At 38.4% G+C, this 21340-nt stretch overlaps 1 protein-coding gene across 1 annotated transcript in view; it reads right to left on the bottom strand.

Annotated features, from left to right (window-relative positions):
• Nucleotides 1-21340, bottom strand: part of LOC145996710 (guanylate-binding protein 7-like) — a 339895-nt gene that overhangs the window by 65728 nt on the left and 252827 nt on the right. The window contains exon 10 of the mRNA XM_083133231.1: nt 16784-16996. Coding sequence (XP_082989357.1) covers nt 16784-16996 — 213 coding nt within the window. The remainder of the gene's footprint in view (nt 1-16783; nt 16997-21340) is intronic.

Raw genomic sequence — 21340 nt, forward strand, 5'->3', positions numbered from 1 at the left:
CAGTTCATCCTGGCACCAGTACGCGCATGCAGCTCGGGCATGAAGCACGTCTCATGTGAATGTTTGGCGAGTGTTGTCAAGAGGAAGGAATGCACCCTTTTAAACTGAAGAAAATTCAAGAACTGTTACCTTATGACTTTCGCCCTCGTATGGAGTTTTGCCAATGGTTTGTTGCATCAGCTGGACACAAACCCTCACTTCGGGGCAAAGGTATTGTGGACAGATGAAGCCAGGATGGATGTCTTCAATAGTAGAAACAGTCATGTCTGGGACTTTGACAACCCACATGCACTTTTTGTGGCCCATCACCAGCACAGGTTTTCAGTGAATGTGTGGTGCAGTATAGTACATGATCATTTAATTGGACCATACCATTCTCCCTGTTCGCCTGAATGGTCGCACGTATCATGCATTTCTTAGTGAGGTTCTGCCTGAACTGTTGGAGACCGTACCTTTGGCACTGCGGCAAGAAATGTGCTACCAACACGATGGGGCACCAGCTCATTTCGATTGTAATGTATGACATTTCCTGCATGACGTGTTTCGCAATAGGTTCATTGGTAGAGATGAACCTGTGCCTTGGCCACCAAGGTCACCAGATCTCAACCATCTCGATTTTTTCCTTCTGGGGAGAAATGAAAACCCTCGAATGCGACACACCTGTCACAACAGCTGAGGACCTCGTTGCTTGCATCAACGTCGCCCCCCGCGACGGTAGCAGATACACCTGGCTTGTTTGCTCGTACTCGACAATCCTTGATTCGTCGCTGTCGTCTCTGCATAGAAGTGAACGGCAGACATTTTCAAAACTGTCTGTGATTATCGCCCTCGGCAAATCCCAGTGAGAACACTCTTCGTATTGCTCCCCACCACCTTTGTGTGGTGAAAGTGACATCTTCAGTTGGTGCACAGTGACACACACTGTCTGTGTGTAAGACATTGTAGCATTTGTTGTTTGTTGTGTGTGTAGTGGGGGGGGATATTACTTAGTTGTCACATGTAAAAATACACGTTGTTGCAATCATCTGATATTGTGTTTTTCTTTCCCTCCTCCTGGTGGAGTAATGTGTCTCTCGTATGCCCCATGACATGATTCGTTCATTCCTCGCCTGTAACTGGGGTATGCAACAGTGCTCAACTTTTCGGATTTTGTGTTCCGTGCTCATGTTTTGATGTTTGAGGTCGGGATGTGTTGTCTTTAATGCATTTCTCATTGTCACGGTCCTTCTTGCTGTGTTACATACCCTTTCCATGCATTGTTCTTGCTGGAAATCTCCAATTCCTTTGAGGACTCTATTGCGCATGCATTCAGTGAACTTTTCATAGTGACTTACGGACTGAGCACATACGATTCCTTTATGATTCCCTTGGAACTGCCTCTCTATCTGTGATAGTATTCGTCCCAGTTAGGTGTGACGTTCACTTCGTTACCTTTTGCGAGGCTCCTATCTCGGAAACGAAGCCTCAGTCGTAAAAACTGTAACTCACACTTTTTGCTTGTTTTCTGTTTTCGTGAGAGGAATCGCCTCCCAAGCATTGTAAACAACCTTAAAAACACCCTGTATATAGATTTTGCTGGAGACACAAGTCTATGCTTAAGTGCATCAAAAATAGTAAAATATTTTGGGTATTAGTATATATATGTATGTATGTATGTATATATATATATATATATATATATATATATATATATATATATATACATACAGGGTGATTTCGAACTCCCATTACAAACTTAGGGGGGGTGAATCTAGAAGGAAAAACAAGCCGAAAGTGCCATGTGGCAAAATTACGAAAACGGCACAGTGTGGCTGCCAGAGCCGTGAGAAATTCGGTTCACACCTCTTTCAAAGAGCAATAACGTCTGAACCACGAAAGATACGAAGATCGGCTCTGGCGGAAGTGGAGGAAGTCGTATCCAAACAATATCAGGGCGTTGAAATTTTCGTAATGCGCAAGGGGAATCCCCAAAGGAAATGGGGAATCCCCACTGCATGTGAGCGGAAACTCGCGCAAAATGGAGAAAGACGACGAGGGAACGTGCTGTCACAGGACGGTCGAAAAGTGACACATGGAGGGAGTCCCCAGAGGAGCGCATGAAGTGCGACAAATGGAACATGCTTGGACAGTGACTGTCGCGCATCCCAGATGGTATGCAAAACGAAGTGATGGATGTACACGTGCATGCTACGTGGAACGCAACGTGCAATTACAATTGCGATATGAACCACTACGTGCCCCCTCCCACCGGGAATTCGTTGAACCCGGGACCTCGGGAGTACAAGGTCAGCCGGAAGTCGGCTCTCTGAGGAGCAGCACCAAATACGTATCCACGTGCCCCACGAATGCTGGGACACGTTCGTATTGTTCTGTATACATTACTGCAGAGCGTGTAGAGGTATCCCATGCGAGTCCGACGTTAGTCATTAACGTTCTCACGTGAAGGACATGGAACGGGAGCGACCAACCCGTACTTACTGACGTTCCTTCCCGTTCGTAGCCTCTGTGATTCATGAAGGTGTGCGCTGACGTCATACTAGGAGTCACTTGCTATCCATGGTGAAGTTGACCCTTGCGCCCTCTGGGTATTGCAAGACTGTATGGAGAGAGCGCTGGACGTGACACATTGGTTGAGTACGTACATACGACGTATCTTCTGGGAACATTACGACGTTGTGGGTGTGTGTGGACGTGAAAACTCCCACGATGGTGCAATACAGTTTCGAGGAGTATGCAGACATGATGCTCATTTACGGGGAAGCGAGATGCAATGGAAGGGCTGCCCGTGCGATGTACCAGGAACGTTTCCCGGAACGTGTGACGCCATCACACACCATATTCGAAAAAGTGAACCGTCGTCTTCGTTAATCTGGAACATTTGTTGTGAGTAGAGTGGACACAGGTGCCCCAAGGACGAGGCGCACGCCTGCGGTGGAGGAGGCAATTCTTCATGCTGTGCACGAAGACCCTGGTACGAGTACCCGAATCGTAGCGCGGGATGTTGGTGTATCTCAGTCTGTAGTGTGGAATGTCCTTCATGATCAACAACTGCACCCATATCACCTCCAGAAGGTGCACGCCATGGGTCCCACAGATTTTGAACCACGTGTTCGCTTCTGCACATGGTTTGTGCGTCGTTGCGTGAATTTGCCTCAGTTTCCACAGTTGGTGCTCTTCACGGATGAGGCGAAATTCACCAGAGAGGGTGTTTTTAATTCCCGCAACAGCCATGTGTGGGATGAAGAGAACCCATTCGCAACGAAAGCTCGTGGGTTCCAGCAGCGAATGGGCATCAACGTCTGGGCAGGAATACTGGCCGGTCGTTTAATTGGCCCATACGTACTTCCCACCAATCTCACAGGTCGTACTTATCTGATTTTTCTCCAAGAGACATTGCCCGAGATGTTGGAAAATGTGCCATTGGCCATTAGGCAAAACATGTGGTTCCAGCATGATGGGGCGCCACCCCACTTTGCACGGGACGTACGGGACCATCTGACCCACAGATATGACAGGCGTGCCGGGCCCGTGCCGTGGCCCCCACGATCTCCCGACTTAACGCCCCTGGACTTTTTTCTATGGGGGCGCATGAAGAGTCTCATTTATGAAACCCCCATCGAGTCTGAGCATGACCTGGTTGCTAGGATTGTGGCAGCAGCGGACTTCATTCGAGAGAATCCACTGGTCTTCAATCATCTGTATGAGAACATTCTTCGAAGGTACAATGTGTGCATCGATGTTGGTGGTTGTCATATTGAGCCCCTGTTGTGAGTTTCCGTTCTGCACACGCCAAAGGATGTTTTCATACTGTCCTTCGCAGTGCTTACGTGCTGCATTCCGAGTTCATCGTCGTTCCTTCATACCATCGGTAATGAACAGAAACATCAAGCAGCAATGATTCAATATTTAGCACAAGTTGCCTATTTTTCAGGACAAAGGGTCAATATCTGTGTTACTGATTTTTATCTGTTTGTGCTACTCTCTGTTTTCCTTCCGCCAAAGTGATACTGTACATTCCAATGTGAAACCCTTCATACGTACGTGCCAATTTCTTTCCTTTTTTTTTTTTTTTTTTTTTTTTTTTTTTGTGGCTGTGCCTTTTAGGGAGGTGTCCCTGCATTCGTGGCGCACATGGATATTTGGTGCTGCTCCTCAGAGAGCCGACTTCCGGCTGACCTTGTACTCGCGAGGTCCCGGGTTCAACGAATTCCCGGTGGGAGGGGGCACGTAGTGGTTCATATCGCAATTGTAATTGCACGTTGCGTTCCACGTAGCATGCACGTGTACATCCATCACTCCGTTTTGCGTACCATCTGGGATGCGCGACAGTCACTGTCCAAGCATGTTCCATTTGTCGCACTTCATGCGCTCCTCTGGGGACTCCCTCCATGTGTCACTTTTCGACCGTCCTGTGACAGCATGTTCCCTCGTCGTCTTTCTCCATTTTGCGCGAGTTTCCGCTCACATGCAGTGGGGATTCCCCATTTCCTTTGGGGATTCCCCTTGCGCATTACGAAAATTTCAACGCCCTGATATTGTTTGGATACGACTTCCTCCACTTCCGCCAGAGCCGATCTTCGTATCTTTCGTGGTTCAGACGTTATTGCTCTTTGAAAGAGGTGTGAACCGATTTTCTCACAGCTCTGGCAGCCACACGGTGCCGTTTTCGTAATTTTGCCACATGGCACTTTCGGCTTGTTTTTCCTTCTAGATTCACCCCCCTCAGTTTGTAATGGGAGTTCGAAATCACCCTGTATATATATATAGATAGATAGATAGATAGAGAGAGAGAGAGAGAGAGAGAGAGAGAGAGAGAGAGAGAGAGAGAGAGAGAGAGAGAGAAGTACCATACATACCAATCTTGGCAATATTTGAGTCTTAGAGTTTATATAGTAACTGAAACTTTGTATACCAGCTCTTCAAGCAAACTAAACACACTATACATTAACCAAAATTGTATATAATAGATTTCCAGACCACTCAAAATAGTGAAGTGTTGCAAATAAATCAAATTTAGAAACTCTTCTAATTTACTAGACAATACTACAGAAGTATAATATTCTGAAGAAAAACTCACTACTTAAACCAACAATTTTAACAAACTCTGTTAATATCCAACCTTAAACCCTCCCATGAATAACAAGAAGAAAACATTCCACTGAGGTAACATGCTCACATGCGCAAAAAAAAAAAAAAAAACTAAACAGTCATACACATGTGTGAGTAACTTATCACATCCTTGTGCAAGGAATTCCAGACTGGATCAATACTAGTATGTGTAGGTGAACAATAGACAGTATGTCCCAAAAGTCATATACATTAGTTATGTTGAGTCATGGCAAATGACAATGAAAGACATGGTGTGTTAAAAGTAGTATCTATTTTCTTTATATAATAACTTGTGGCAAATAAGGATGAAAAAATGGGGTGTATTAAAAGCAGTATCTATTTGTTTTATTGGTAACCAAGTAGTCAGTTTTTTTATATCTTTATATCTAAGAAATTATTTTTAGTAATAACAAACATGATAGCTTAGAGGTTTATATCATATTTAAGAAATTATTTTGAGTAGAAATAAATATGATAGCACATATTTACAAAGGTATAGATGATACATAGATGTGAAGAATGAGGGAGTCACAAAACAATTTTAGTTGTTTAATTTACTACACTAGAATAGACTAGTCTCTCACATAGGATGCCTCAAAAGTTCTTTCTTAACATTAGTATCGAAAATAATATTTAATAAACTACCTTAGGTATAAGCAAAGCAGGGTGTTTTAAAAATAACTAGTAATCAACTAGTCAGTAGTTTTCATATCTACAAAAACTACCTTGGCAATTATCAAACAAAAATAACCACCTGCTTGGAGCATAAGTTAAGTACACTCTCAACCATTCAACAGAGTGTTACATGATTCTGAGGGTAGAATATTCTGAAGCTAGATATTCAAGAATGTTAATCACCCTAGTACAAGGGTTTAGAATTCGTAGCATGGTTAGGCAATTTGCTACACCTAGAAATTAGCTAATTCCACCAAAAGATATAGAAATATAGCTTTATTTTCTCCAAAATAGACCATAGTATCAATTGACCTTGGACAAGGTTGTTGCCAGAAGCCTCTCAACTCTTCTACTCACATGCTACACTAAGTGTTTACGTTGTTATCTTGACAGAGAAATTACATAAAAAATACACCTTGAAATGTTTTTTTAAAAAAAATCTTTAAAGCAGTGAATCGTACACAAAAAGTAAGGATAAGCAAAGTGAAGGTGCAGCAACGTTTGTTAATTATGGGTTCTGTTGAATAGAGCTACCTGAAATCTTAATTGAATTAAAATATTCCAATTTTTTACTTTAATTATTAGCCTTAGCCTAAATATTGGTTTCTGACACAAGTAACAAGAAATATGTAACAAACTATGTAATTTACGTACTATGGGCAGTAGACCAACATGACTTCATTTAGTGAATGCTTTTTGCTTCATGTCTCTTTTTGTTCATTTCGTGCTTTAAAAATGAATTCGCTTCTGAAAAGGCCAAACAAAGACAACTAATGGTTGCGAGGAACCATAAATCTCCCCACCTTAACCATGAGGTCTTAGAATGTTTTGTCTGGAGTGTCCACGCAGCATACAGAAACACAGCTGACAATTTTAATGAGAGTGAAGTTTTCGATTTGATCATTGGACAGTGGCCGTATTGTAGAACCTCTTCCTGGCATATGCTCCACGAACTGTGCATGAATTGACATATTTTTTTTTTTAAAACGAATCAATATTTATGAATACCCTATTGCCTGCAAGAATAAATGGACTCCGAGAATAAAGAAACTGCAGGCAAAACAAGTCAAGATCGGGAATATCGATACTAATTCAGAAGGCCTAGGAGGAAATTACTCACGTCCTCGAAGATTCAATAGAGTATTAGGCATTAGAGGGTTCAACTGAGATCAGAACCGAAGGCAGAAAAACTTCTACAGCTCTCGTCCAGAACAAGAGCAAAACTCTCCAGAGAGATGTGTTATATAGAACAATGTAATCCGAGTTCTGCCAGATGTGACTCTCTACAATGTGGAGGCAAGAAATATGGTTCTCTCTCACCAAGACATGACTTCACTTTAGAGCAGGTGCCTTGTCTTCGTCTAGGCAAGTAAACATGAAGGGACTTAAGATACAAGAATTGCATGTAAATTTTCAGCTGATGAAAACAAGTGAAAACAGTTTGAATTAACAATTTAAATCTGGTCGAACTTCACACATTTATATCACATCTCCTGCTGTTTCAGAAAAAATAATTGATCTTCCACTGACTTGCATTATTCTTGCGGGAAGTGAATGATCAATATTAGGTTATGAGATCTGAGCCAAGTAAATGGATCTGATACCAAGTATTCAAATGCAAAAAGTTCCTGATATAAAACTGGTAGATTTTTTCTGGAAACCATAAAAAGAGAATGCTAAGATGTAGACGACTAGAACTGGAAATAAGTGTCTTGTATTTTAGCACAGAAGTATTCATTTTAAGAGGTTTTGGTTTTCACTTACTTTGACTTATGCATATCAAAGAACCTCATAAGGCAGAAATACGTTTTTGGAAGAATGCAGTTTCTGTATCATTTGATCAAGTTAAAGTGGATCCTCAAGATATGTAATTAGTGTGGTAGATCCGAAAGGTCCAGGATGAGTATAGGAAGGGATGTATATAACCGTGGACCTCACAGAGAAGGTTGATAGAGTAAAAATTTGCAATGGTTCCCATAAGCAGGAGTTAGTATTAACCCTAGCTTTCCTGAGGGCACTGACAGGCCAACCAGTTCCATTTTTTCTTCAGTGGTAGAGTCACTGTCTTATAATCAAGAGGTCCCGGGTTCGATACCTGATGGAGGCACATAGTTGTTCGGATCCCATTTTAAGCTGTTGATCCGGTCCCATTTAGCCTTGCTGTGCATAAAGTGGACTTAAAATGCCAAATCAATCAATCCATTTTTTTTTTTTTACTTTTTTTTTATTTTTCAACCGTGATATTACAATTGTGTGGAGAATATTTGATTTACAAGCTTGCATCTTGTGGTACCATGCAAACAACTTAAATAGGTTTCTTATTTTCTTGATATTTAGGTGCTGAGTAATTAGCAAGTGTGACGGTTGATATACTTACATAAATATCATCCCGCCACAGTCACTCTCTTCTCTTTATTTACGAGAGTGAGATGTCATGCGCCGAAACAATTCATGGATCGTTACGTAATGTATTAAGTTGCCCAGTTTTTCGGCAGAGGCCATTTCCTGCCTCGAGTCGTCACTCGCGCATGCGTAATAGACTCGTCGTTTGACCAGCGGTCGGAGCTGGGAGAGCGAACAGTCACGATACAGATCTCTTACACGCGTTGCCCAGGACAGACCAGGATTACTCGCCAGCCGGAGCGGAGAGACGAACAGGTATATACAGTAGTTCGTGAAACAGGAGCCCGACCTTTTCTTCCCCTTTGTGGCGTATATGGCATGGCATTGTAGCTAACGTTATACGTTTGAGCAGCCCATTTCGTCCTAGTCATCAGGACTTTTTGCCATTACGTAACGGGGAAGGAAGAAGGTCGATATGGGGCTTTTGTCAAATTCATTGTATTAACATGCATACGCGAATTGTGTAGTAACCGATTAATCCTTCTAAATTGTTGAGCCACTTATTTTTGAATTGGTTATTACAAAGAAATCAAGTAGTATTAAATCATATTTTTTTGTGTGTCTCTCCACTCCGTAACCGGCTGGAACATTGCGAGTACCCCCTTTTATTTGATAACCTGATCAATGACTTGTTTCGGCAACATCTCGAATACTTTTTCCACAATTGTTGAGACGTATTTCATGACAGGGTGTAGGTATTTATATTTAATTGTTTTAATATTTGATGAAGATTTGGGAAGGGATTGAATGCATATATATATATACAAACTAAATTTTGGGGAGAGATCATTGTTATTTATTGTAAGTTGTTTAAATTGGAACTATAAATAAGAAAGGATAAAGTAGGGAATAAGCAAAGGTGAAAGTAGTACTTGGAGGTTCGTTTAATTCCAATTTGTAAACATTTATAGACTCAGGGAATTTTCATTGAACTGTTACATTTTGCATAATTTAAAATATTAAAAATATTGTTCTGATAAAGTCACTGTTACCCTTTTTACAAAAAACTAATCTGTCTATGAATAAAAGTTTGTTTAAAATGGAATATTAATTTTGATCAATTCAAAAAATAGATTAAGTGATTATTCTTTTGCAAAAGGACTAGACGTAGCATAATGTAGTGGATTGGAGAGAATTTATCTGGGTTGTTTAGGGGCGTACGTAATTTTCTTGAGAAGGGGAACTAGACGATTCCCCCACTTCTCAAGAAGTTTACGTTAACCCGGATTGCATGCACTCGGCGATTTAAGTTGTTTTTGTGTCCTGGAGGAAATCAAAAAACGAATCGATCCACGAAGTTCAGGATCCTACACTGGGCCGGGCGAATTAACAATTTACAGTAGTCGTTTCTACAACGTTGTACGTTTCAATATTGCCTTTTTGAAAATTTTGGGTATCGGGTAGCCACGGTACGTGCAAAATTGAAGCGTAATTAAATAAATAAATAGTATTCGCCACAAAAAGATGGTAGCAGGCATGGAGAACTTAAATTGCGGAGTGTAATCTTTAGTAAACTTTAGTTTTTTTTTCCAGCTCCTTTTGACAGACTTATAAAATTGATTGTTATTTGTAACCTTACTACGTCATGTCTCAGTTTAAGGGCTTTGTTCAATTAGATCCTACAACTACTCCTAAGCGGCCAGATGATGTTAAAATGCCCAAAGTACTTTTTACCCCACCCGCTCAAACAGTTGCGGATAAATCAGACATTGAGGACCCCAAAGACTCGGGATTCAAATCATCGTTGTCAAATAAAGTAATGTTACGCAATTTGGATGCCGATATCGATGCACTGTCTTTATGTAACGGAGAAGATAGTAGTAATTTATTCTTCTTCGTCTTATCAGTTCAGCTGATTGTCAGCGTAAATATGTACCCGGAATCATTAATTTTTACGAATGTGCTCAGGAAAACGGGGGGAAATCTCAAAATGTTGTGGCGTGAGGCTTTGGCTGCAAATCCATCATGGTGTGCATTAAAATGTCAAATTTGGAAAACGTTAGTAACTTCTAATATCCTTACCCTTCTTATAAATTCTAATGTTTGTAGATTTCAAAAAACATCCGAAACCCTATATTCATTTGCTTCAGCTATAGTTGACTGTGCTAATGCATTAAATATTATATGGGAGGAGTCTGTTTTGATTCAGACCATTTTACAAAATCTACACCCCACCACTCGTGGATTTTTGTTGTTTAAACCAACACCAACTACCCTTTCTGAATTACTTGCATTAGCTCAGGAAATTTCCCCATTGGAGCGGAATTTTTCACGCGCTCCTGTAAATGATGAAAGGATGGATTATGAGAATCATAGGTTGATGGCGACAACTTCAAATCAGGTCACAGGCAATATACCTACTTCTAGTGTTTCTAGACTTAATAAGCAATGCTATAGATGTTTAAAATGGGGCCATGTTAAGGCTAACTGCCGTGTTAAATTACCGGCCAATGTACGGTCCGGAGGCAAATTTAATCAGAATATTAATAATGATCGTAGACAATCGGAATATAATGTAAACAACTAATAACTTTATGCATTAGACGTATAATGTTACCTTCTGGTAGAAATGTACATGTGTATATGTTAATCATATGGTATTCTTCTTCTTCTTCTTTCCTATAATTCTTGTTTTTCCTTCTTTTCTCTTCTTATTAGTAATTTTTGGTTTGTATTTATTTTCATATTATCATTTCGTGGAGAATTGTACCGTGATGACCTACTACACCTATTGAGCATATCGACATCTTCATCGAAGTGCCCTGCTATCAGATTCTGCCTTTTTGCCTGCAGTCATACGTCACAGTCGTCTATCTGGAGATCTTCGCTCATCAACTGCACTAGAAAAAATGGATTTAAATTTTCTTCTACATAGATCGTCACCTCTGCATCTCTTTGAACCCTGATGGATAAGGATTCTAGTACGGATACTTGGGATTAGTACCGATTGACTCTGGTGTTCCTCAGGTATGTTTTGCAGATACTGTTTTACGACAAAGAAGAAATTACGATACGTAAGAGGCACATTGTGACACACAAAAAAAAAAAATCAGAAAATATACCGCATCGTGACCTTAGTGTACTGCCTGAAATGCCTCTAGTGATGATACTTCCCTTGATGAACATGTATTGAGCTATCTCAATTGTTACAAAAAGAAATTACCTGATTCAACAAGATGGAATAGTTTAAGGATTTCTTGGGATTGGATTATATACACGTCTTGCCTTGTAAATGTATGAACTGTATTGGATGTTCCCGATTACAGGATTAAAACATCCCCTTTTCTTATATGGAAATTTTTGTCGAGTTTTTCTCTTCTTTGTGTACCTTGTGCAGGAAGCATAGGGATTCTTAGAAGATGATTGTAATTATATATGAACATTTATTAGGATTTCTGTCACCAGAAACTCTATTGTGTGACATCATATGATATATTAAAAAAAAAAAAAAAAATTCAACACCATGGAATTAATGGGATTTTATAAATTTGAAATATATTTGTAGTGCAGAAACTTGGCTAAACAAAAAGCAGGACACCTTCTTTAAAATTTATTTCAGTGATATATGAAATTGTGTGGTGCTATATAGGTGTTCCTCATTGAAATATATAAGTGGGATATATATATGTATGTATAGATATGGGCTCATAATGCCTCTTATTACTAGTCTTTCATTATCAGAGTACTATAATATATTATTGTCATTTATATCTTGGGATATCTTCTCCCAATATTTATTCAGATCAAACCATATAATCTTATTTTAATATTGTCTTATAGCCTTTTAGGCATATTTATTAAAATGTGTTACTTGCTATGTTTGCGGAGTGGATCTCCTCTAATGCATTGTTGATTGCTTACCACAAGGATGTGTATATTTCTGTATTCTTAGTGGCTTATATCTAATCATGATTTGGATCTCAATTATATATATAATTAATTCAATAGTTATGGTTATCAAAAAATTTTTCTTGGGTATTGTAATTCATTATGGGAGAAATTGGAGAAAATTTGCAAAAAAAAACAAACAAAAAACAAAAAGAGTATATCCAAATAATAAAAAAAATTAATTGCTGCAATTTTAAGAATATGTATTTAGTCATTTTAGGGGTGTAATTTTATGGTTTTCTATTGTTAACTTTATGCCTGTGTGACCTGAATTTTTCGGAGCGGAGGGAGGTTGTGACGGTTGATATACTTACATAAATATCATCCCGCCACAGTCACTCTCTTCTCTTTATTTACGAGAGTGAGATGTCATGCGCCGAAACAATTCATGGATCGTTACGTAATGTATTAAGTTGCCCAGTTTTTCGGCAGAGGCCATTTCCTGCCTCGAGTCGTCACTCGCGCATGCGTAATAGACTCGTCGTTTGACCAGCGGTCGGAGCTGGGAGAGCGAACAGTCACGATACAGATCTCTTACACGCGTTGCCCAGGACAGACCAGGATTACTCGCCAGCCGGAGCGGAGAGACGAACAGGTATATACAGTAGTTCGTGAAACAGGAGCCCGACCTTTTCTTCCCCTTTGTGGCGTATATGGCATGGCATTGTAGCTAACGTTATACGTTTGAGCAGCCCATTTCGTCCTAGTCATCAGGACTTTTTGCCATTACGTAACGGGGAAGGAAGAAGGTCGATATGGGGCTTTTGTCAAATTCATTGTATTAACATGCATACGCGAATTGTGTAGTAACCGATTAATCCTTCTAAATTGTTGAGCCACTTATTTTTGAATTGGTTATTACAAAGAAATCAAGTAGTATTAAATCATATTTTTTTGTGTGTCTCTCCACTCCGTAACCGGCTGGAACATTGCGAGTACCCCCTTTTATTTGATAACCTGATCAATGACTTGTTTCGGCAACATCTCGAATACTTTTTCCACAATTGTTGAGACGTATTTCATGACAGGGTGTAGGTATTTATATTTAATTGTTTTAATATTTGATGAAGATTTGGGAAGGGATTGAATGCATATATATATATACAAACTAAATTTTGGGGAGAGATCATTGTTATTTATTGTAAGTTGTTTAAATTGGAACTATAAATAAGAAAGGATAAAGTAGGGAATAAGCAAAGGTGAAAGTAGTACTTGGAGGTTCGTTTAATTCCAATTTGTAAACATTTATAGACTCAGGGAATTTTCATTGAACTGTTACATTTTGCATAATTTAAAATATTAAAAATATTGTTCTGATAAAGTCACTGTTACCCTTTTTACAAAAAACTAATCTGTCTATGAATAAAAGTTTGTTTAAAATGGAATATTAATTTTGATCAATTCAAAAAATAGATTAAGTGATTATTCTTTTGCAAAAGGACTAGACGTAGCGTAATGTAGTGGATTGGAGAGAATTTATCTGGGTTGTTTAGGGGCGTACGTAATTTTCTTGAGAAGGGGAACTAGACGATTCCCCCACTTCTCAAGAAGTTTACGTTAACCCAGATTGCATGCACTCGGCGATTTAAGTTGTTTTTGTGTCCTGGAGGAAATCAAAAAACGAATCGATCCACGAAGTTCAGGATCCTACACTGGGCCGGGCGAATTAACAATTTACAGTAGTCGTTTCTACAACGTTGTACGTTTCAATATTGCCTTTTTGAAAATTTTGGGTATCGGGTAGCCACGGTACGTGCAAAATTGAAGCGTAATTAAATAAATAAATAGTATTCGCCACACAAGGATGATGACAAGACAACAGCAAGATAAAGCTCAGTGCATGGTGTGATATGCGAAAATGAAATAGCCAATTTCAATATGAGGTCATTCAGATGTGGGTTTGAACTGGAGCCACTAAACGCAAGACTTGGTATGACGAGTTCTTAGCCACTGAGAGTTTTATGAGGAAGTGGGTGAAGATTGAGTATCGGTTAGATATTTTGAGAGCTATGAGACCTAAGTGTACTAAATTTAAACAAAATATGTTGCTTTACATGATGCTGCAAACCTAAAGACTCTTAGTCGAAAATGGAAGGTTTCCTGTGGACCCCCTGCATAATCAACAATTGAAGCAGTGATTCAATAACAATGTGTTTTCTTGATTTTAGTTATAAAAAAGGTGTGAGCTTCTGAGTACACTCCCTCAGGTAAGTAAGTTTCTCGTATGGCATGGGTAAGCTAGGGTTAAATGCTGGTGTGGTATTTATAATATAATGGTATATATTTATTATTCTGGAAGTACAGAAACAGAAAAGTGTTGAGTTTAAACTGCCACTGAAAAGTGCTGATTCAGTTACCCTCTTATCAAACCTTATGCCCCTTTCTTCAAAGGTCTTTATGCAGATCAAGTAGAAATATGGAATACTTTAGCCCTATCACCCGGTCGAGGCACATAGTGGTTCGGATCCCACTTTAAACTGTAGGTCCAGTCCCAATTAGCCTTACTGTGCATAAAGAGGAATTTAAATATCCAATCAATCAATCAATCCTTTAGCCCTATTGTATTATTATGGTATAATTGTTTGGATCTGCTGTTTATTGGTTTCTTAACAATTCTGTATTACATTCTGTTTTGGATTCTACAAACTACGTTCCTTCTAAGCTGTTGTCATCAAATGTTGTTAATATGAAGAGAATATTTTTTTCGTGAATATTCATCCTTAAAGAAAATATTGCAGCTTATCAAAGAATACCTTACATACAGAGCTCTGTATGACACTATTGAACTATAAATTAGACTGAGTGCAAGTATCAAGTATACAATGAAATTCAATAATGTTATAGAAGGAATAATGTAGCTCTGATTTTAAAAAAAAATCATGCATGTACTTTATGTGTGTGTGTATGTGTGTGTATGTATGTATGTATGTATATATGTATGTGCATATTCTACAAGCAAATATGTTTATCAATATTTTAACATTGTGATTATAATGTACAATTTATGTAAACTCCATTATCACAATGTGCAGCATTTAAACATTGTTGTTCCTATAATTTAATAGTTTGTATACCATAGCTTATATTATATTTTCAGTATCTGACGAGATCCATACCCATGCAAAATGGGTCAACAGATGAATAAAGATTATGATTATGGTTATTATTATTATTTAAAATTATTTAGGTAATGTATTTTTCAAAGACGTTTGTTCAGACATGGGGCATATTCACTGATTGATTTGATTGATTTTACCTCGCTCTTTGTGCTACTTTTGGCAAATTTGCGAGGAAGGGAATAAGTGGTGATACGATGAAATTGATGAATGGACACTGGCAAACATCAATGCCTAGGCTGGGATTCGAGTCCAGGACCGCTAGTGTCATAGCGCAATGTGCTTACCACTCCGTCATGGGGGCCAGCTACAAGGGACATATGTAACAAACTTGACTCTTTAAGGTTTGATATTTGTTGAGATATTGAGATATTTTAAAACAAATTTTGTCGTTTCAGCTTATGTTAATCACAACTCTTTCTTCTATTTGTTTACAAAAAAACCAGGAGTAAAAAGAGTGGAAAATATGAAAAATCTGTTGCAAGGAAACTAGTTCGTATTTATTTCGACAAGGGATTCTCACATAAAATAAGAAAAACATGAAGATTTATTTTCAAAATTGTTTTTAAATCAACAATGATGTTGGAATGCACGTTCAATGAATACATGAGAAAATCTGTACTGTATGTGAAAACGATGGGAATACATAATGTAAGTTATTCATGTCCAAAAGATTGTGTACGACAAACACCAAGAAAAATTGCAATAAGATGGCACGGACACGATTGGGACATTATAAATTTGAACCCAAGATTAGGTTTGTCAGCTAACATTATCAAGGAGAAGCATATGATTAAAAAGAGAAGTGTTTTAAAAAGAGTGACTCCAAACATAGATTTGAATTCCGGACCCTGTGGCTGGGTGCAAATCGTGCTGCAACACCGAGGGTCGAATCCCACTCGGGCATGGTTGTTTGTGAATGTCCATTCATCAACTTCATTATTTCATCACTCATCTCCATCTTCGCAAATTAGCCAAGAGGCACAAAACGCAAAGTAAAATCAAATAAATCAAATCAAATAAAAAAAATATAGATTTGAATGTCTCGAAAGCCTCTTTTGTTACATACAAACATTGGAAGAAAATAAACAATGAGAATGGCAAAATTAGACCCGCTATGGAGTTTTCTTTTTCACAAGGCCACAATCTTTAAAATTTAATATAACAGAAGACATAATAATCTCTGTAATAGAATATGATATTTTGGATTTATAATTTAAAATGTGATAAGAAAATTTTCATCCGATATAACAATAACAAAGATGCCTGTTTCACAGGCAAGTTGCTATGTTACAACAACATGTCATTGATAACTGTATAACTGATTCTCTTTTGTTAAAATTTTTAACCATTGTTATAACTGTATCTTTAATCAAACTGAAAACAAATGTCTGACGAAGGGAGTGTGTGTTCTCCTGAAACGTCACAAGAGATAACTGAGTTTTTATGCTTGTAACATATGTAAACTACAAGAGAAACAATTCTATAATGCAAGCAATCCGTACATGCAAGAAAAAACTACATTATCATGTGGTTGAGATTCACATCTTTCTCTAGAAGGTCTCCCGATAAATCAAATGTACTGTGTTTACCTTGGTCCATCTGCTGAACATATCCTCTTGAAGCCAGCAGGTTGAGAGATTTCTCAGTATTTCCTGCCCCTCCTCTAAAATGTCTCTGTGTGTGCGGAGAAAATCTTCCATTGTCACAGAAGAACCAACATTAGCTGAAGCAGCATGGAGTCGAGTTTCGTATTGAACCTTCAATGCATTCTCAAGTTTTGATCCCAAGAGTGGTTTCAGTCCCTGTGAAGAGACAGAAAAGTGTACACGTTTAATTAATTAACATTTAATTACTAATTCAAGTTATGAACTTCTCCCAGAGATTTAAGACCTGCATAAGGTATCTGATACATAACACCCTTGTCCTTCATCCTAGGTTTATTATATATATATTCACAACCCCCACCCCAGTTTTTGTTTGGTGTTCATAGCTATGGTGGTCCCCAATGCTGCTATTTTTTCACTTAAAGAAGCATCTTTGCTTACAAATCTACCAACTGCAGCCTCTTCTAATTTCTTGTCTGCAACATGTCTCTTGTCAAGATCAGTATGTGTGTTGTATGCTATGTCATGGTCTCTGCAAGCAGCATCTAGGGGATTAACACCAGGATCACCTCTGTTTAATCTATGGTCCAATTTTGTGCCTGGACCACAATACTGATAGCCTGGAATGTGTAGTTCAAATGGCAGCTTGTTTATAATGTCATTAACCAGCCCCCGACCCTCAGAGATATTCCAAAATTTAGGTGGTAGAGTATTAATAATTTTTATAAGATATCCAATCCCCTTAGTGTCATTCACTATAAAATTAGACAATTTTGTGCTTATCATGTCCATAATTCCAACCTTTTCATTGTAAAAATTGTGGTTGCCAGCATTTTCCTCCCCAGCTATCACCAGCAACCTATCTACAAGTTTCCTGACATCATCAACCCACACAAATTCTTTAGGCAGGGTGTTGTATTGTTTGATTCCACTGCCAGTCTTGATCTGTGACCATATGGGCTTGATTAAGTTGTTGTATTTTGCTCCACTGCTAGACTTGACTCTCTTTTGTGTGGGATCATTGTTCTGGTATAGAGCAGCTGATTTTATTAATATTTCCTTGTAGTGCTCATAGTATTGATCTGTATAGCTGCCAGGCCTTTTCCTAGTCATCAGTTCCCACAATCCAGGTGTGCCGGGATATTTAACAAAACCACCTTTTTCTCCAAGATGAGATTCTGAATATACAATTAGATCATCTCCCATAAATGTTACTCTGAAATTGCCAATTCTATGTATGATGCTACCATCACGCTCTGTGTCAGCATATAGGCCAAAGACCTCATCTTTGTTGTCTTTAGGTGTGCTTAAATATTTTTGAGCAAGAAGACCCAATTCAATAGGATCCTGAGTAGCTTCAATTCTTCGAGGAGCAACAGGACTAGGTGTATGAATACTAGAAAGTGGGGTGATTGGATAATCTAATATGTTCCTAGCAGCTACAGGTACAAGCTCTGTGATCAAATTTTGATTTTGCTCTGTAACAGTTTTGATATTTTTACCTAATTCACTAATAGCATCAATAATAGGCTGTTCTGTTTGCTTGTGTTGTTCATAGATTCCTCGGTTCTGTGATTTCCATCCCTTAAATCTTTTTACAAGATAATCTCTTAATTTAAGATCATCAATGATTGGCCTTTTCATGTTTATTTATATATGTTTCAATGTCTAGAAAATTGTTGATTTTATTTCTGTATTTACCACTATTGGGTTTTCTTGTCATATCAATTGTGACAAACCCATAACTGTCCTGGTTCCAGTACCTACTGCAAAACTTAGAAAAATCATTGTAGCTCAAGTCCCCACCTACATATTCATCATGTATGTGTTTGAGGTTGGTATGATCTTGATGAAACACACATATAAAATTGCTGTTGTCTCGGATCAGCTGCTTCGGTATTTTTGAAAAAGTCTGTGCCAGGTAGAAACAATCAATGTTTTTGTGTCGGCCCTGTGTAAAGAAATTTCTAACCTTGTTTTGATTATCCAGTATAATGTCATCAAACACAACAACAGAGTTATCAAGACAATCATGGAGTGGCTTAACATCTGGTTCAAAAGTGGCTATATCCAGTCCATCATATAGCTTCATCAGCTGCTGATATTTTAATTGTTCTAAGCTCTTAGAGAAAACATACAAGTGCCTGTTTTTCCAGTCTAACCAGTTGGGTGCCAATAAAAAATTATCAATCATTAGTGTAGTTTTACCACAAGCTGATGGCCCAACAATAAGACATCTAATATTATCAGGCAGCAACTTGCCATTTCTCTTAATCTGCTGTTCAGGTTCTGGCAGCCTTTTTATAACATCCCAGGTGCTCATATTATCACTTTGTCTGCATCGATCCAGCTGTGTTCTGTTAGTCCTTGCCATTTGACAAGTAACTTGTTGCCTTTTCTGCGGATGATTTTTTCTATGAGATATGTGTCAGGCTGTTTAGTTTTGTTGAGTTCTTCTTCATAGAACCGGCCTTTGAGAATTTCTCCTCGGTGGTCTTTTATTATATATGTGTTAAGGGTCCCAGGTTTAACTTGAACCACTGTAAATAATTCAGTGCTCCAGTTTCTTGTAAAGCCTCTTTTGAATAAGTGCTTATATTTGCTGATTCTTACTTGATCACCCACCTTGTATTTGGCTTTTCTTGTTGTTGGCAGGTATCTAGGATAATAAACAGTCCTGATCAATTTTTGCTCATCAGATGAAGTTACCTCAGAGGGTTTCATGTTGATTGTGGAATGGACAGAGTTGTTATATTTATGTAGAAGTTCTGGAAGAATATTAAGCCATTTATAATTACCTTGAAGTGTAAATTGTTTATACATATGATTTTTTAGGGGTTTGTTGAATCTTTCTACAATTGAGGCCTTGAGATCACTGTAACTCGAGTAATGTTGTATTGACTGGCTTTTAATAAATTGTTGGAACACAGAATTATAGAATTCTTTGCCATTATCTGTTTGCAAATAGCGCGGTGATCTTCCACTCTGATTGATGATTGTCCTGAAGGCTTCTGTAACACATTTTCCAGTCTTGGATTTGAGTGGCACAGCCCAGGCAAATTTTGAAAATGCGTCTATTACAGTAAGTAGATACTTGTAGCCCTTGTTGATTTTGTCTAAGTTTTTCAGCTGTCCACTTGCCATCTCAATCAAGTCGCTCTGCCATAAATCATCTATGCCTTTTGTGACTACTGGCAATCTCTTATAATTATGTCTGGCTTGTCTGTGTAATTCATCAACAATAATTTGTCTAGACATAATATGTAAACAGGAATATTGCAACTATGGGGTGTTCAGCAGCTGATACTACAGGATTTTCTAAATATAATTTGTCTCATATTTGTATATGAAATTCCAGAGAGCCATCATCTTCAGCATAAGATGTTTCTAATGTATTGGGATCTGTAAAATCCTCTAACTCTACACTGGTGATTTTTGGTTTGTTGTCAGCATTTGTTATTGATAAAGTGGGGTAGTGGTGTGCCTGTGGTTGTAGCCAATATTTGATCTTGATTGGTCTCAGTGTGCCCCCAACAAAAAACTGGTAATAAAATTGTGCAGGGGACAGCATATATATTTTGCCACCTGGTGTAAATGGTGAATCATATTCTTTGTTGGGGATGCTGTACAATTCAAGAATTACTGTATGTTTAGGATTCTCGATTATGCCTGTTATTTCTTTTTCTGCTGTAAGCAATCTGCTTGTTACAGATTCAAGGTGCTCATTGATGGTCCTAACAACATCATCATGGCCTGGCTTGATCTTTATGTCCACAACAAGTTTCTTGTATTGTTGCACAATTTCTTGTAGCTGGGTGGCAAAAACAGACAGAGCATTTGCTTGATTGGATTCCATGGTCCCTAGCTGTTGCTTGATATTAGCTACAATTTGCTGTAAATTTTCAACAACTGCCAATTTTTAATTTTGAGCAGTAAGATCATGGACCTGTCTTCTGATATCCTCAAACAGGGCATGCAGTTCATTAATATGTTGATTAGTTGGTAGAGTGGCCACTGTCTGAGTAAGTTGTTTGATCTCTGTCTGGATATTCTTGATATCTTCTGATTTCAATATGCGATTCACAGCTCTCTTAATATTTTTAAGTTCCTGTGATGTAGGCAGATTTGATACAGTATTTTGCAAAGATTCAAGTGCCAATTTCACATTATTTAATTCAGAAGCATCAGCCACACCATGCATAGCATCTTGAAGCAGGGCTATATCTGCCTGAGTAGGTGTTGATTGTTGTAAAATTTCAAGCTTTGTTTGGATATCATCGATCAAGTGATGAAAATGAGATAGCTCAGATTCAGTGTTGAGGTTTTCAAGTTTTGTGATCTGTTGCTGGACACTGACAAGGGTGTCTACAATACCAGGCAAGCGGGATTCTAGAGATTCTTGTACATTTGTCAAATCACTTTGCACTGCTGCTATTGTACCCTCAAGATGGGTTATGGTACTTTGAATTTTTCCAAAATCTTCATATGTTTCAAGTTGCAGCTTAATATTGGCAACACTCCGAGTTATTGCACTCAAAGCAT

The sequence above is a fragment of the Lepisma saccharinum genome, chromosome 13 (genome assembly GCF_977018435.1).
Source record: "Lepisma saccharinum chromosome 13, izLepSacc3.1, whole genome shotgun sequence".
Lineage (NCBI taxonomy): Eukaryota > Metazoa > Arthropoda > Insecta > Zygentoma > Lepismatidae > Lepisma > Lepisma saccharinum.